The 16,325-nt window shown below is 50.6% G+C and overlaps 1 protein-coding gene across 3 annotated transcripts; it reads right to left on the bottom strand.

The window, feature by feature from the left end:
• Positions 1–7,136: 7,136 nt before the first annotated feature.
• On the bottom strand, positions 7,137–16,234 carry NFATC4 (nuclear factor of activated T-cells, cytoplasmic, calcineurin-dependent 4). 3 transcript variants are annotated; one of them, XM_006903259.1, is made up of 10 exons: positions 15,822–16,234; positions 13,570–14,662; positions 12,094–12,256; positions 11,309–11,508; positions 10,818–10,990; positions 10,135–10,275; positions 9,154–9,209; positions 8,773–8,899; positions 8,007–8,588; positions 7,137–7,222 (listed from the first exon to the last, which is right to left on the bottom strand). In XM_006903259.1, exons 1-10 carry the CDS (start codon positions 15,919–15,921, stop codon positions 7,155–7,157), a joined length of 2,703 nt encoding a protein of 900 aa, XP_006903321.1. In that variant the 5' UTR covers positions 15,922–16,234; the 3' UTR covers positions 7,137–7,154. The 3 variants fall into 3 exon arrangements, with proteins under 3 accessions (XP_006903321.1, XP_006903322.1, XP_006903323.1); XM_006903260.1 differs by lacking the exon at positions 15,822–16,234 and adding an exon at positions 15,087–15,162 and having other exon boundaries at positions 7,151–7,222; XM_006903261.1 differs by having other exon boundaries at positions 7,155–7,222; positions 8,328–8,588.
• Between the last annotated feature and the right edge of the window lie 91 nt (positions 16,235–16,325).

The following is a 16,325-nucleotide window of genomic DNA, read 5'->3' on the forward strand; positions in this document are numbered from 1 at the left end:
CCTTTGGGTTAGCAGCGCAACCTCTTACCCACTAGGCTACTAGAGCTCCCTTAGTATTATGCATGCATATATATGAAATAAACATAAGTTCATACTGATGTATCCAGCACTACAGGATTTATTCGTCTTCCCCTTCCCACCATCCCAGTTACCTTTCTGCCTGTAACAGTGAGAAATTTACTTCTTATTGTCTAATTTATTTACATATTTGTGTGGTTCAATGGTAGAATACAGGAGACCTGTGTTCCTTTACTGTCCACGAAGCTGAAGTCCATCACTCACTGTTCAGTAGAGGCTTATATCTTATTATTCCACAGAGCTTCCAGACCAGACTTTATCCAAAAGTCAGCCAGTCAAAACTCACGGGCCAGTTCTACTGTGAATCAGGTCCACATGAGCTGGGCCCACTAGAAGGCAGAGGCTAATAGGAAGAACTATATGTGTAAAATCATTTCAGAATTCCTCTCCCACACATCTTTTTCATACACATCTGTAATATAGTTATGTTCATCTGTTACAACACGCATTCTATCTTCAGGTTAAATGACTTTTTCTTTGCATATATTTATGGAATTTTACACGAGAACAGAATTATATCTGTTGTGTTCACTGTTGCCCTGCCTGAGTGCTTGCCATGTAGTAGGCACTCAGTACATAAATGACTATTAGTCTTTGTTGTACATGTCTTCTGCGATGGTCCCATGTGGCCCACACCTCCTGGTATTCCTGCACAACCTTGGGGCTGGTTTCTGTGACCAGTGGAGATGATGGTGTGTGACTTGAAAGGTAAAGTTATAATGTGTCCACCTTGGTTTCCTGCCTGGCTTTCTTAGTCTAGGGACATGTTATGAGGATACTTAACCAGCCCTAAGGAAAGGTCCATGAGAAGAACTGAGAATGCTCACCAACATTCAGCACCAACCGATCAGCCATATGAATGAGTCAGGTTGGAAATAGATCTCCAGTTTCAGTCAAACCTTCAGAAAATGGTAATCTCCTGAAAGATTCCAAACAAAACCACCCACTCGAGCTATACCAAAATTCCTGATTTCCAGAAACTGAGAAAGTCACTAAGTTCTTGGGTAATATGTTACATAACAGTGGAAAACTAATAAAGTATTGTCCTACAAAAAAAAGTATTCCATGCTTAAATAAGATTGATATACACTGGATTAAGTAGAGCTAAAGGAGTTTATTTACTGGAGGACTCTTTAGAGTTTAAATATATTAGCATTTACTGAGAACCCCCATTGTCATTTATTGGCTTATCTCTTTTTTCATCTTCTTAACACTTTTCAATTTAGAAATGTGACTGCAAATAAAACTATAATCTCCCAGTATCCTAAATAAAATAAGATCACAAGTGTCAAGACCAATAGAAAAATAACAGTCTCCAGAAGAGTGAGGGACTTGGCTTCAAAAGTTTTACTTTTTCCCCTTTTAAAGTCATCTTTCCCTTGAAAATTTCAGGCTGGCATCAGAGGACACTGCTCTCTCTTCTACCACTTGGACCCAAACATGGGCACCTTAACTTTTCATAGCATAGCTGAGACCAGATTGACAAACAAAACTTTGTAACTCAGAGGACCATAAAAATGGAGTGCTGCCCAGTCATGGTGCTACCCCTTCCTTGTCCAACCTTGGTCCCTGGCTTCCTTCTCTCTAGAGTCCTGCTCCACTGTGGCAGAGGATGGTTGGATACACTCAAGCACATGGCAGCTGAACCTCAGGGTTCAGGCCCGAGAAAGAAGCTTAGAGAGATGTTCTTCCTAATTTCTATCCAAAACTTCAGTAATAAATCTTTGTTATCCCAGATGTTTTTTCGCAATTGGCAATATCAACTCATTTCAAATAACATCTTGTTCTCCCCATGAGCAGAAGTAGCATCCACTTTCTAAATAACGTGGCTCTGGAAACCCTATGAACTTTGATAAATGTCAGTAGTTGTAGAGGGGCTTCAAAGCCTTTTGTTCATAGGGTCGCTATGAGTTGTGCTCAACTTGAAGGCAATCAGCAACAACAACTCTGCATAAAGGATGGACCCAACAGGGTATTGCAAAACACAGTAGCCCACTAGTACTAAAGATGCACAAACAACAAGAAAGGCTAGATTATGAACTTTTACTCTAAGGTCTCACAGCCTCAACTCCTCCACCACCTTACACATTTTTATGTTCTTGATCATTTATTTGTCTTTGTTCTCCACTAAGTTTTAAATTCCGTGGAGATGAATCATGCTTGTCTCATTCACTGCTCTACCCCTGTGCCTTGATCACAAATCCTGGCAAATATTAGGAGCTAATAGAATTTGCAAATGAGGCAGGTGGGCCTAGTTGGGCCTGACACTTGAATCCCATTCCTTTTCCACTAGTCACTAAATTTCACCTTAGTGCATCCTATAAGCTGTAAGTAGAGCTCAGGCTACTGCAAAACTCCTTTGGTATCCCTCATCAGTTTTTCAGTCTCTCATACAGCTTCTGTGCCTGATCCAGGTCATACTTTTTGCAATTGCTTGCTATGCAACAGAAAGCTGGACAATGACTAGGGATGATAGAAGGAGAATTGATGCCTTTGAGCTGTGGTGCTAGAGAAGAGTATTGAATATAACATGAACTGCTAGGAGAACAAACAGGTTCATCCTGGAGAAGGTGAAACCTGGCTGCCCCTTGGAGGCAAGGATTCTGAACCTTCATCTGACATACTTTGGACATGTTAAAAGGAGGGACCAGTCCTTGGAGAAGGACGTCATACTTGGGAGGATGGAGGAACAGCCCAGGAGAGGAAGACCCTCAATGAGATGGATTGATTCAGTCACTGGGGCAGTGGCAGTAGGTGTGTCAGACACAATAAGGTTGGCACAGGATAGAGCAGGATTTAGGGCTCTTGTATTTACGGTCACTATGAGTTGCAAGCGACTTGACAGCCCATAACAACAACATACAACTTCTAAATCTTAAATATCTCATTATCCACCGAATACATTCTTTAGCAAAACATAATAAAGCATCTCAAATTGGGTTCCGGTCCATGTACTTGTCTTGACCTCATATAACTTAACCCCTAGCTAGGTATGACCTCCTCTCATCAATATCATGTTTTAAAAAAAAACAAAACAAAAAACACCTTCCACTCTTTCTGTAAGATCTAGTTGAAAATCATCTGGTTTTGCAAACTATTCTTTGTTTCTCTTTCAAGGCTCTGTTATGATTTTTTTCCAAAGCAGCATACCATTGCTGCCTCTCAAGCAAGCTTCAATCAAACCTTCTCACCCTGATCTCCAGACAAGAAAATTGCTTCCACCAGTGAATGCATTATCAGCTCCTCCAGGGCAAGGCCCTAAAATTATCATATAACACTTAGCACAGGACAGAGCTTGGAGAGCAGAAGTCCTGGAGAGTTTTGTGGGGAGCTGATGTAGTAAATAGTCACACACTAAAACAACTAAAACCGGCCCACTGAAAAACCAATAAAAATCCCCCTGCACTTCCTGCAGTTGGAATTTTCCTGGTGTACATCAGATGGTCACTTCTCTGCAGTCATAGTAAGTACACAACACTTAGAAAGTAGAGTTGCTGGATCCAAGGCATTAGCAAAACTGACTCCAAGCAATGCCCAACACACAACTGGAAGGCTATCCAACGTGCCCCTTCCCAGGCCTTTCGCAGCTATTCCTGCAACTGGGCTGTGGGCTGCCACGAAGCCCACCCTACCAAAACAGATCCAGGGGAGGGCAGAGATGAGTTACTGTCAGGAATGTGTATGCTCTTGTCCTTTCTTTAATTACCTTTTTCCAGGTGTCGCTCTACCCAGAGTAGTCCAGAAAAAGCTTGTGAAAAGGAGACAGAAAGTTATTTTAGAGTTTGGCATGGGAAGGAGGGAAATTTAATTGGTATATGACACTCAGGCTTCCCATCTCTGATGACTCAAGTGAGGTACTCTTTGAAACGCAGATACCTAGGCCCTGCCCACAAAGAACACGACTGACTAGGTCAAAGTTGCCTAGAATCTTCATATAAACAAAATACTCTTGTGGTTCAGATGCAAGCAATTCATAGGTCAATCATATTTTGAGAAACCCCATCCAATGAGGCCTTTGCTGGCACCAACTAAAGCTTTTTTCTCTCACCTATACCTCCAGAGAGTTGGGTACATGCAGAGGCCTGGGAAGAGACAATGACTCTGGCAGTTCTAGGCCTGTGGAAGGGCCCAAGGAAGTTCACTCACATCAGGATTCTATAGGAAGGGGAGATGGCATCGAATAGTATGGGCCCAGAGGGCAGAACAAGACCTATGCAAAGCTAAGCAAGGCAATCAGAAAGAACATGCAGGTTCAACATGAGAAAGAAATTACGGCAAATTTGTTACATTGCTCCCAGCTTAAGTTCTGTAGTCTAGTGAGAAAGCTCCTACCATGTTCAGGATAAATCTAAATTTCCTGGATGGCTAACAAGGACTTTCAGATTCCAGCTTCCTTCTCCAGCATCTCCTCACTGTTTACTGCATTGAGACTTACCCTGCCCCTCACCCTTATCCTCCTAAACTGAGCTGCTCTTAGTTTTCCAGGGATGCTGAACCCTCAAGAGCAGCCTTTCTGATTTGCCTTTCTTCTCTAGGACTTTGTCCATGCTGGTCTTTCCACTTGGCCTGACCTTTCCTATTCAGATCCTGCTCAGTGCTCAATCTTTCTTCAGATCCCATCAAGCAGTCAACTCTTGGAGGTCCCTTCAACTCACCATAGTTGGATAGACTGCCCCTGATCTCAGCTCCCTCTACAGCCTGTATTTATATTATCCACTGCCAAAGGCCTGGCACACTATCTGTATAACGTATACTTACCAAGTTGAATTGCAATTAGCTGTTGCCCCAAGATCTAAGAGGTTGCCTGATGTCCAGTGATTGGCACTTAGCAGCTACTCAGTAAATATCTGATCATGAAAACTGCTCCCTGATAGATGAAACTACCTGAGTTGTGATGCAGTGAATTTTCGTTGCTGAAGCTCTGTTTTCACGCACGGGGTGTCTCATCTCTTAGCAGGGGTATTGGAAAGACAGTTCAAGAATGCTAAGAGTGAAGATGAGGCCCAGGATCCCTTTGACCAGGAAATTACAGTGCAATGACTTGACTAGAGAAAAATGGGAGTATATCTTTGCAGAGTAGCCAAGGCCCAGGGAGATGATCCTTTGATGTCTATTTGTGTTCAGGAAGATAAAGAAAATTTATTAGAAAGTAGCAGCTTGCCAAGGTCAGGGATAAGGGGAGAACGGTAGTGTCACCCTGGTTCTCCCATCCTCCAATCCAGAGCTAACTTTAGTCACATTCACCTAAGCTTTGGTCAAGAACTCGTGACTTTCCAGACCTCTCTAGATCCACCAGGCAGAAAGACATCCCCTCAGCCTTGATGTGAACCAAGTTTTCCAAGTACTAATTTCATGAATATTCTCAGCTGGCCCAACGGACAGAAAGTGATGCTACCAAGCCAAATGTGGGTGACTTTTAATCTGTGGCCCTTGGGCCTGTCTTTCATTGTTTTTGTTCAGACATTCCTCTAGGTCGTATAGCCCTGGTATACAAGTTGCCAAACAGCGGTCACTTGTGCTTGCTATGAGGCTGAACACTGTGACACTGATGTGTCAAATGTGTTATTGGTTGGTTACCCAATGCAGACAGAGAGTGGGGTGGAGCTCCCCAATTAAAACAAGCTTGGAAGCAGGAGTGGCATCCACTTCCGTAACAGCTTGTCTCCGGAAACCCTATGAACCTGGAGAAAGGCTGAAAGACAACCAAGCATTGAGGACTCTCCTTCATAGGGTCGCTATGAGTCGCCTGTGACTCAACGGCACTTAACAACAACAGTAACATTGCCCACAAAAGCTGAGTCAAGCCCACTTCAAGCTACTGGCTCTCAGAGCCTATTATGTGCTAGATCATAGTGTGAAGGACAAGCAAGGCCTAAATATTCCAAGCTACTAGGATTTGGCTCTCATGCTGCCAAGACAGAAGACAAACTGGGTTTCCAAACTATGCCTGTCAGCTGGTGTTGATACACCAGCTACTTAGGAGGCCAGCATGAATGTGTACACAGGGTCAGACAGGAACTCCCAGGATGCCCTGAGACCCCAAACAGGTAGCTGTTGTGCTTCCAAGGAGGCTGCTTGGTTTTCTGGAGTCTATTCCTGGTCAACAGGCCTGTCTTCATGGTCCCCAAAGATGGGAAAACGGAAAATTTGGACGGATTTATATCACTTCCCACACACTCACACACACACACACACACACACACACACACATTCCAGGAAGACTAGTTTCAGGAGCTTGAACCTTCTTGGTCAAGGTGTCTGAGACTGTGATGAGATCAGAAGCTGGGAATTCGGTGCTCAACCTACCATTAATTAACTGTGACCTTAGGCCAGTCCTTTCCCTCTCTGAGCCTTAGATTCTATCTCTATAAATGAGAGAAAGTGACAAGATCAATGTACCCTATCTTTGGTTACGGAATTGGAATCATCTAGGTAATGAGAAGTAAAAGAAACTTTTAAAACCATAGATTCCATCCAAACAACTCTTAAAGGAATCTGAATGTCCGGGAAGGAGAGGGCAGAGACCTTACTCAAGCCCTGGCCACGGTCCCTCTCAGTTTTCAGCCCCTCAGTTTTAGGAAGCTCTTCACCCCCTCCCCAGGCTCCCTCCTCCAAGAAGATAAACCAGGATGCAGTGTTTCCAGCCACACCCCATCTCTTTCCAACCTCTCACTCAGCCTCTGTGGACCAGGGTTAAACTAACCTGCCCCACCCCCTCTCCAAAGAGCTCTGGAGCCTGAGGCACTAATCAGTGAACAGTTTATTTCTCTCCCAGCACCACAGTCTGTACATAATCTACACACAGCCTTCACTCCAGACAGCTGTGTGCCAGCCCAGTCTTGGCTTCCTCCCCCCTCCTAGTCCTCCACACTTCCTCTCTTCACCCCTGCAAGGTAGCACCAGGCCCAGGGGCCACAACTCAGCAGGAGCAGAGGAAGGACAATTGTGGAAAGGCTGGGGAAAGCTGGAGAAGCAGGAACCAGAGTTGGTGGTCCCCACTTTCTGGAACCACCAATCCAGGAAGAAGGAAGAGTGGGTGGGCTGGGGGTAGGGGGCTGGGGTTGTCAGGTGATGGTTCAGGCAGGAGGCTCTTCTCCAGGAGGTGCGGGGAAGCCACTCAGGTCTCGGCCAATGATCTCACTCACTGTAAAGGAGGGGCAGTTGAAAGACTGGTCTAGGGTAGGTCCCCTTATTTTCCAAACCCCTCCATCCATTCTAGGTAGACTCCAGTGCCTCTAGGACGCCCTCTATTGCCGTCTCTTCCACTGAGCCTTATTTTTCCATCAGGCCTGTTGTTGTTGTTGTTGTTGTTGTTGTTGTTATATGCCGGCCTAACTACCTGCTTCTAATTCAGCCTTACCTAACTCCATCCACATGAGCTCCCACTCTCCAACACCTCCCCTCATCCTCTCCCACCACCGCCTGCTACCTTGGCAAAGGCACTGTCAGGGGCAAACAGTATTGTCCAGGCAGTGGTGGGGAGAAGGAGAGGCAAAATAGGAAGGCTTCTAGCCACTAATCCTACCATAGTCCTCATGTTTGGGGAAAGAGTTGAAGCAAGGGAAAATATGCGTAACTGATACTTCAACGAGCTCCTGTCTAAAATTTCAAACCTGAAGTTTCAAATTAAAGGAACTGGATTAAATAATCTTGGAAGTTTTCTAGCCCTAAAATTTTGTAATTTGGGCAGAGGCAGAAAAAAGGTGTGGGCAAGTATTCCACACACCCTTTCGACTTAAATTAACTAGATTCAAGTAGCCATGAGCACCAGGAGCTTGCCTTCTGGGACCTTCCACTTGTCCCTGAGAAACCAAGAATGCCCACCCTCTGGGAAGCCAGGTTCCAACCCACCCAGAAGAGACCCCTCAGCTAACATGCAGAGCAACCTCTCACACACTCATACTCACAGCCCCCAGTCCCACACCCACCTTCCTCCAGTGTGATACCCTGGATAGGGACACTGTCTCGGAAGCCGCTGCTGTAGCCACCCCTGGATTTCTCCTGCTCCGGAGCCCCCTCCCCAGGGCCATAGCCTGGCCCTACCTCATTGAACCCCTCAGCAGGTGGGGGATGGACACCACTCTGAGGAGGGAAAGGACCTTCAAGGGGTGAGGATGAAGGTAGTGGGGACCTAAATGGGGCTGGAGGAGGGAATGGTACCCCCAGGGGGAAAGGGGAGCCCCGTCCTCCATAAGGGTCAGTAGGGAAGGGGCGGGGAAGGTAGGAGACTGGGGGTGGTTGGGCACAACCTGTGGTACCCCCCGTGTCAGGGAACATCCGCAGGCCAGGTCTGTAGGATGGTGGGGGTCCCGTCTGGGGGTACAGAGGGGCTGTGCCATAGCTGAAGCCTTCTGACAGATAAGGAGTTTCATAAGCAGGGTCTTCATGGGGATAGGAAGGGTAGGGGGGCCTGGGTGGTGAGAAGTCCATGTCAGTGCCAAAGGGGGGCCCAGGTGCTGAAGGGAAACCCCGTAGAGATGAGTCTGGAAGGGGCTCCTCCTTGAAGATCACTAGGTAGATGGGGAAGCAGGATGACGAGCTGGTGAGAGGTTGAGCTGTGTCCTCGTTGTACACATACCAACCACCCAGCCTTCTAGCTTCAGATTTCATCCGTCCTGTAGCCCCCACAATGGGGTCACTGCTTCACTCTGCACCCTGTCTTAGCTCGCCATATCCCTATGCCCTAGAGCGTACCAGGAAGGAACTTGAAACTTTGGGTAGGGCTCCGCTTCCTCCGCCCATTGGAGACATAAAAGTAGACCTGGACTGGCCGGGACACCCGCTTGTTGCTATACTCAGGTACAGTCACGGACAGTGTCACCTGGAGAAGAGCAGATGAGATGTGAACCCCCAGGTGTCTAGGATCCGTCTAGCCCTTCCAAGAAAACTCCACCTTCCAGCTTTTTACATTTGCCAAGAGCCAAAGTTCATTCTGTAGGGATGAACAGTTGGGCTGCCTCCCTCAGAAAGTAATATGTAGCTTTTGGAGTTCATTCTCTAGGGCAAAGGTATCTTGTTCAGAATTCCATATCGTCCCCCACAGCCCCAGGATGGTCTCCCTTGTAACACTGGTACCTCATTGCTCTGCAACCGGTTCACCGTGGCCTCCTCTTCCCATTGCAGCTTTCCATCTGTGCAGATGGAACAAAGATCTCAAGCCCGATGCCGGAGCCTCTGCCACCTGCACTAGTCCTCTGCCATATCTACTAGAGCCATGGCCATATTCAGAAGCCTCCTAGAAGGCCTGGCACACAGTCAAACTCACTGTACATTTACCCAAGAGAAAGGAAGAGGTGGTGTTTTAAACTGTAGCAGGACTGTGGTCCCCTCATAAATTATGTAAGGGTCCACAGAGCAGCAAACTGAGATCAAGGGCAATGGCAGGGCCCCAGGGAATAGTGGCAGAAGCAACTCTCAAACTCCCCACCCAGCTCCAAACATCCATCTCATGATTGTGCAGGGGAGAAGGGCAAAGATAGGTAAGGTAGGGGTGATTGGCTTGAAGGGAGCTAATGAGATTCCAGAGTTCTGGAATGTGCATGGTTCCAGGGCACTAAACTTCAATATAGAAGCCATGGTCCCTGGGGCATAGGGCTCTGGGTGGGCAAAGGTCTTAGGTGGGTGGGTGCATCTAGAGGCCTCAATCTTCCATTTCTCCACTCTTGCAGCACTGTCCTGGGCTCAGTAATCACAGGCTGAGTTGCGTGCTACCAGACCCTTAGTCCAAATGAGGAGGGTTTCAGGGTGGGGTTCTAAGTCACTTCTACCCTTCACCTCTATACCCCATCCACATAGAGGTGGGACATTATCTCAAATCTAACTCCTCTATACAGAACAACGCATAGTTCAACATTCTCAGATGGCTGTCATGTACAGCTCCCCATGGGACAGAGATAGTATCACAGGAGGGGGCAATTTTTCCTTGCCATTTTGCAGATAAAGAAACTGAGGCTGAGCTGGCTAATTTAGCAGCAGTGCCAGGGAGCTCCCATTTGCTAGTTCCAAGCTCTTTCTGACCTCTCCTCCTTGCCCGTTCCCTCTTCAAGGAGTACTCACCAGGGCCCCTTTCAATGAACACCACCTTGGAGTCTGGCAGGAAGTTGGAGCCGGTCAGCACTAGTTCCTCACCCCCTCTCATGGAGCAAGCACTGGGGCTGTAGGCTTCCACCTGAGGCAGCTCCTGGGCCGAGCGCTGGGCTGCAGAGCCGTGCAGGGAAGAAGAATGGCTGGGCAAAGTACTGAAGAGAAAGTCTTCTCTGACACCCCCCCCCACACACACACACCCAACCATCAAGCCTTAGGAGCATCCAGGGGCCTCTAGGGAAGCCTTCCTCAGAGGGAGACAAAACAGGTAAAGCAACATTATCCCTGACGTCGCACAGACCATGCAAGGTGTCACTCTTGCGTCGGAAAATGGTGATCAGAATACTCAAGTGCACAGAGCTACCCCAGGCACAGCTGGGGTACAGAGTCTATGGACCAGCCTAGGGACAGAGTGGTTGTGGCGGAAGCCAAACTATAAAACAGACACATATGTGCGCGCACGCGCACACACATACAGAGATCTACACATAGACAAACACCCCATTCCCATGGTAGAAATGAGAGTTGAAGAGCCCTCTACAGGACTGTCCAGGGGAGACAGCACCGTGTCCTGGGCCAAAACAGAATGGACAGCTGGACAAACCAGAGTCACAAGAGACAGGAAGACAGGAATGGCAGAGGGCCTGTTTGCTCACAGCACTCGATGGGCACCGATGCTGCCTGCACGGAGACGACCTTCCCGCCGCCCTGAGGCACGTGCACGCGGAACACCAGCCGCACACGAGTATTCTTGCGCCCGATGTCTGTCTCACCCTTTCGAAGCTCAATGTCTGAGTTCCGAAGTTTAAGTATTCCAGCACAGTCGATGCTTGAAGGTAAAGGAAATGGATGGTAAGCTCTTCTTGCTCAGGCCAGAATGGTGATACAACCCCAAAGACCTCTCCACCTTCTCTCCAGAGCCCCAAATGGCCTTTCGAGGGAGCTGTGGAAGCTGTTTTCTAACCCAGGGGAGCCTCTCCAGAATTTCCCCAGCCTCAGAAATCCTCTCCTTGATCATGAGAAGACCTGAAAAGGGCTCTAGGGAATCTCTCACATTTCTGGCAAGAGGAAGTGGACCTAACTTAGCCCCAGTGCAAAAAGCTGGCCCTAACTCTGCAGACTGCAGGGAAGTTAAGTGGGAACTTACTTGGCTGCCATATTGTTCTCCGGGAGCAAGGTCATCTCCAACACCTTGGTACCACTGACCACAGCTTCGTAGCTGGCCGTGGCTACCATCTTGCCTGTGATTCGATGCACCTGATAGAAGGCATGAGGCCGCAGGTTCCTCTCGTCGGCAGTACCGATGAACATCTGTAAAGTCAGTGGTTTCTCACTGTAGCCTAGAAGCTGACAGAGGAAGACAGAGCCACTCAATTAAAATCCCTACTGATTCACCCTTCATCCATCCCTGAATTTTATATCCACCAGGGAATATGGATAAGTAAAAGATAAAGGAAAGCTTAAAAGGAATCCCCTGGGAAATCTGGGCCTCTGTTGTAGAGAAAATGTGGCCTGGAGTTCATAATGTTATTCTTGAAATAAGGCCAAAACTGGGTTAGAGGAAGACAGAAGAGCTTCCAAGAGATACTGGCCCACATCAACTAAAGGACAGCCCAATTCCCAGTGACCTCTAGCCTTCGCCCAGCCCTCCTCCCACAGCTGGCAGGCCATTTTTCCGGAGCAGACATGAGGCTGGTGTCCCATGGGATGAGTTGAGTTCAGAGTGGAAGGACAGAGTAGTAGAAAGTATATCCGGGTCCTTGACATGCATCCCTCCTCCCTTAACTCCAGCCCCTCCCTTAGGCTGCCTGCAGGGTCAGAGCAGAGAGAGTGTGGGAAAGGGCAGTGCCATGTGTCTGTAAAGCAGGAGCATGTGTAGGGATCTGGGAGAGGAGAGGAGAAAGGCTATCAGTGCTGGCCCCTGCCCCTTACCTTGACCACAGGGTGACCGCCAGGGGCAGCTTTGACAGCTCCTCGGCTTCCCTCTGTCTCATAGTGGGCCCGGTGGTGGGCTCTAGGCTGCACCTCGATTCTCAGTTCCAGCTGCTCATATTGACTAGGCAGAGGCCAGTCCAAGGGGGGCAGAGCAGAAGTCCTGGTGGAAGAGGAAAAGCAGTGACCAAGTCGCCCTTGGTCTCAGCTTTTTAGAGCAGGAGCGCGAACGTTGAAGGAAAAGGATTTCCACCAATCCAGAAACTAGGAGAGAGGAGATAGGGCTCCTGGAGCTATCTGAGATGAAGAGACGGAGGTGAAGGTAGGCTTGAGGCCCCCTTCTCAGCTCTGAGCGTAACATTGTGGAGGCAGTGTTCACCTGAACTCCCAATCCATCCTAACACCTCAGTCCTGGATGAGAAGAGGGAGGTGAAGAAATACCACTCCAGTTCAGAAAATATTTTAGCAATTAGCAGTGTTGCTTTACAAAGGAAGAAATTGAGATCCAAAGAGTAGAATGGAAGAGACCAAGCAAACTAGTGGGTGTAAGAGCTTCAGCCAGTGGCTGCTCTGCTCTTGGTCTAGCACTCCATCTACTACTTAGAGCTGGACAGGGGGTTACAGATAAGTAATTTTCCTTTACTGAGCTCCCAGGTAGCCCAGGGCAGTGGGTGGATCTCAACAGGTGATCTCACCTTCCCTCCCCTCAAGCGATATTTGGCAAGGCAGGGAGACATTTTTGATTGTCACAACCAAAGAAGGGAATGCTACCAGCGTTTAATGGATGGAGGCCAGGGATGTCACTGGACATACTGTAATGACCAGAAGACGCCCCCACAGTGAAGAATTAGCCTGTTTAAGAGAACAGAGATGGAGAACTCTGCCTTAAGAGAGCTGGTCTGATAAGAGTTCTTTCCCTAGGAAACTTACCTGAATGGAGCTAGCCTGACATCTCAAGGTTTAGGATCATTGATATGAATGGAGTTCATTGTGGGGGAAAGGAAGGAACGAGTAGTCGAACTGCAAGCACTATCTACTTTAATAGGAATAATTTGACTTGCAAATATATACTATTTTATTCAAATTAGCAACTATGACTTTAAGCTACTAGGTCAGGGCCTAGAAACTGAGGTGTAAAGAAAGGATTTCTCTGCAACAAAGAAAGTGCATACCTGTTGAACCAGAGTGGAAGGCTGAAATTCTGCCCTCATTCCAAACCCAGCCTCACACCAGGGCCCAGAGCTTGGTTCCTAAGGACTAGTGCAAATGCCTTTACCTAATTGATCCTCCTAAAATGTGGGACCCTGTATCTAATTGGTCCACCAAGAGAGTGTCACTGAAACACACTAGGCTGCATCTAACCTACAGGTTGCAAATTTTCTTTTGAAAGTGGAGAGCACAAAACTTCTTTCAGTGCATCTGTTGTCCCCTCCTGCTCTCCTAATGCATTGACTGCAGTGCCAGGTTTACCCTCACCTGAAGATAGGACTGTGTCCCCCAATCCGTGCCTTGGACCAAGCGAGTGGAGAGGGCACAGCCAGATAGTCCATGCCTGCCACCTCCTTCCGGGAGCTCCCTGGAGGAACCACCGCCTCCTCGGCTCCTGAGGGCAGCTTCCCATTGCACGGAGAAGGCTCCTCCGACCGAGGTAAGACCACAGCCTGCTCGCTAGAAGTCCGTCTTGTCTTCTGGGGGATGCTCTCAGCTGGTGGGGCCCCCACATAATCAAAGGGACCTGGGGAGCCAGGATCCCGGGCTAGAGGCAACGGGGGTGGTGGAGGTGGCTCAGATCCCTCTTCCCCCAAGCTGCCGCGGCGGGACAGAGCTGGGGAGGCGGAAGATGGGGTTCCAGAGCTCGAATAGCGCCTCTTGCCACAAGGAGAGGCAGGCCGCGGTGAGGCAGGTGTGGGCCCTGGAGCACTGAGGAGTAGCCAGCTATCCTCGGGTCCCCGGCCGCCGGGGCTTGGACCGTACAGGTTCCAGGGATCGTCGGGTGTCCACGGCCTAGGCGAGGCCCGGGGCGAGGGCAGCGGGGAGCCCAGGCCGAAGCGGGAGGCGGCCTCGTTTAGCTCTGACTCGACCTCATCGCAAGCCGCATACAGGGCCGCCTCGTCGGAGGCATCGGAGAAGAAGCTCCAGGACGACAGGCTGCTGCTACCCGGGCTGGGGCTGAAGAAGGGCCCGCTGCTCTGGCCTACCTCGCGGTAACCTCCAAAGCCTTCTGGAGGGGCGTAGTCTCTGGGGGAGCTGTCCCCCCAGCCGTCAGGGTTGTCCTCCAGCGAGGCAGGTGGTTCGGGCGTGGGAGAGATAGAGGTGATGCGGATGCTGGGACATTCGAGGACTCGGCCGCCCCCAGCACCCCCAGGACCTGTGCCCGTCCCCCCTAGTCTCACCGACCGGGCGGGCTGGCTTTCCCAGGTGCCAGGTGAGGGAGCTGGGCGTGGCGGTGGCGAATGCATGCCAGGCCGAGGGGGCGGAGGTCGGGGAATGCCAATAGGGGCAGCACCATAAGGAGGGGGTTCCCCAAGGGTCAGCCTGCAGCATGATGGGGCGTCCTCTGAGTCCAGTTCTGTAAAAGTGGGGAGAACGCGGATTGGAGAGAAGAGAGGGGAAGGGATGCCACGGCAGATAGGGAGGGAAAGGGGCACTTGAGATGTCTAGGTTCATTGAGTGGCCAGACCCCCACGTCCTGCAATGACTCTCCCTCCTCCGAAAGGAGGGGTGTCTGAAGAGTCCTTCAGAGTCATAAAGACAAAACCAAAGTTGAACTTCAGGTGGAGTCTGAGACTGTCTCTGGAGGAGACGGATTCAAACCCATCAAGCCTTGTCCCACTAGGAGAAAAACCCAGTCTCGGAGCCTCCTCCAGCCCCCGCCTCAGGCTCGGGGGTACCCGAGGGGCAGGTCCTAAGGTGAGAGAGGTTCCCCAATAGGGCTGGAGCTGAGCCTAGGGGCGTGTTTAGGGAGGCGCTGGGCTGGGCTGGGGGCAACACACACATGAACCTAATTAGCAGCGGTTCCCAAACCCCTAAACGGGCGCTGGCAATAACCCCAGTTGCCATCGCAACCGTGGCCAGGAGAGGGGGGCTCCAGGGCTATGGTGACGAGGACGAGGTGACTCCGCCCTAGCTCCCCCCAATCCGGGGGCGGGGGTGCAGCGGAGGGGTGCTGCGTGCCGGGTCTGGCTAGGGGGGGCCGGGTCTGGCCAGGGGGGCCGCGGGCGGCCCGGATTCCGTGCGAGCAGCAGCCACCGCCCCCAGCTCGGTCCCCGCCATCTGCCTCTCATTGCGACCAGACGAGGGAGGGGGAGGGGCGCCTTGGCGGGGCTGAAGAGCTCCCCTCGCCCCGGGCGTCCAGTCTGCGCCCCCCCTCCCCCCCATCGCTGGGCTACCTGCAAGGTCTAGGACCCGACCTCCCTTTCCTTGCCACAGCCCTGGGGCTCACGGGGACGCCGTGTCCACCCGCCCCCCATCCCAGGGACCGTCGGCCCAGCCAGGAGGCGGCGCGCAGCCAACAGCACCCCCACCCCTACCCCAGTCACAACCTAAAAAGGAGAAAGTGGTGCCCAGGGCCCCTAGTCTCACCTCCTCAGACCTCCCCGAGCCCCTAGACGCCCGTCAACTTCTGGCCTCTTCATCCACCCCAGACTCACTGCCCGAGTTTCCCCCGACTCAGGGTCCCCGGCCTCTTCTCTCACTGACCCAAGACCCCTTCCCAGTTCCACACTGACCTTCCCCAGACCCCCCCGCACCCAGCGGGGGGGCCTCCTTCTCCTCCCCGAACACCAGCTTAAACTCCAGCTCCTCATCCTCGCAGCTCGCGGCCCCCATGGACGCGCCAGAGCCCCCAGGTCCGGGTCTGGGTGGGAGGGGTGAGCTCCGGAGGCCGCTGCGTCTTCACCCGCGGCTCCCTCCCTCCCCTTTTCTGAGACGCCCCCTCCTCCGCTGCTGCCGCCTCCCTCTGGACGCCCCCTCGATATTATAGAAACTTTTCCAAACTTTTTTCCCCCAAACTTCTTCAAAGGCGGCCCCCCCAGCCAGTCCCTGATTGGCTGCCGGGGATGCTCCAGCCCCTCCTCCTGGGATGAGATGGGAAAACCACGCGCCCCTTGTCCTCCCCCACGCGCCCTCCCTCCGTCCCCTCCCCATCCCCCCAATTAAAAATAAATAAATAACTGCATTGGGAAATCTTCTCTCAAGCGTAGTAGGGCCTTAATGATGCTTATTGGCTCGGG

The sequence above is a fragment of the Elephantulus edwardii genome, unplaced genomic scaffold, assembly GCF_000299155.1.
Source record: "Elephantulus edwardii isolate Elephantulus edwardi_28Jun2011 unplaced genomic scaffold, EleEdw1.0 scaffold00550, whole genome shotgun sequence".
Classification (NCBI taxonomy): Eukaryota; Metazoa; Chordata; class Mammalia; order Macroscelidea; family Macroscelididae; genus Elephantulus; species Elephantulus edwardii.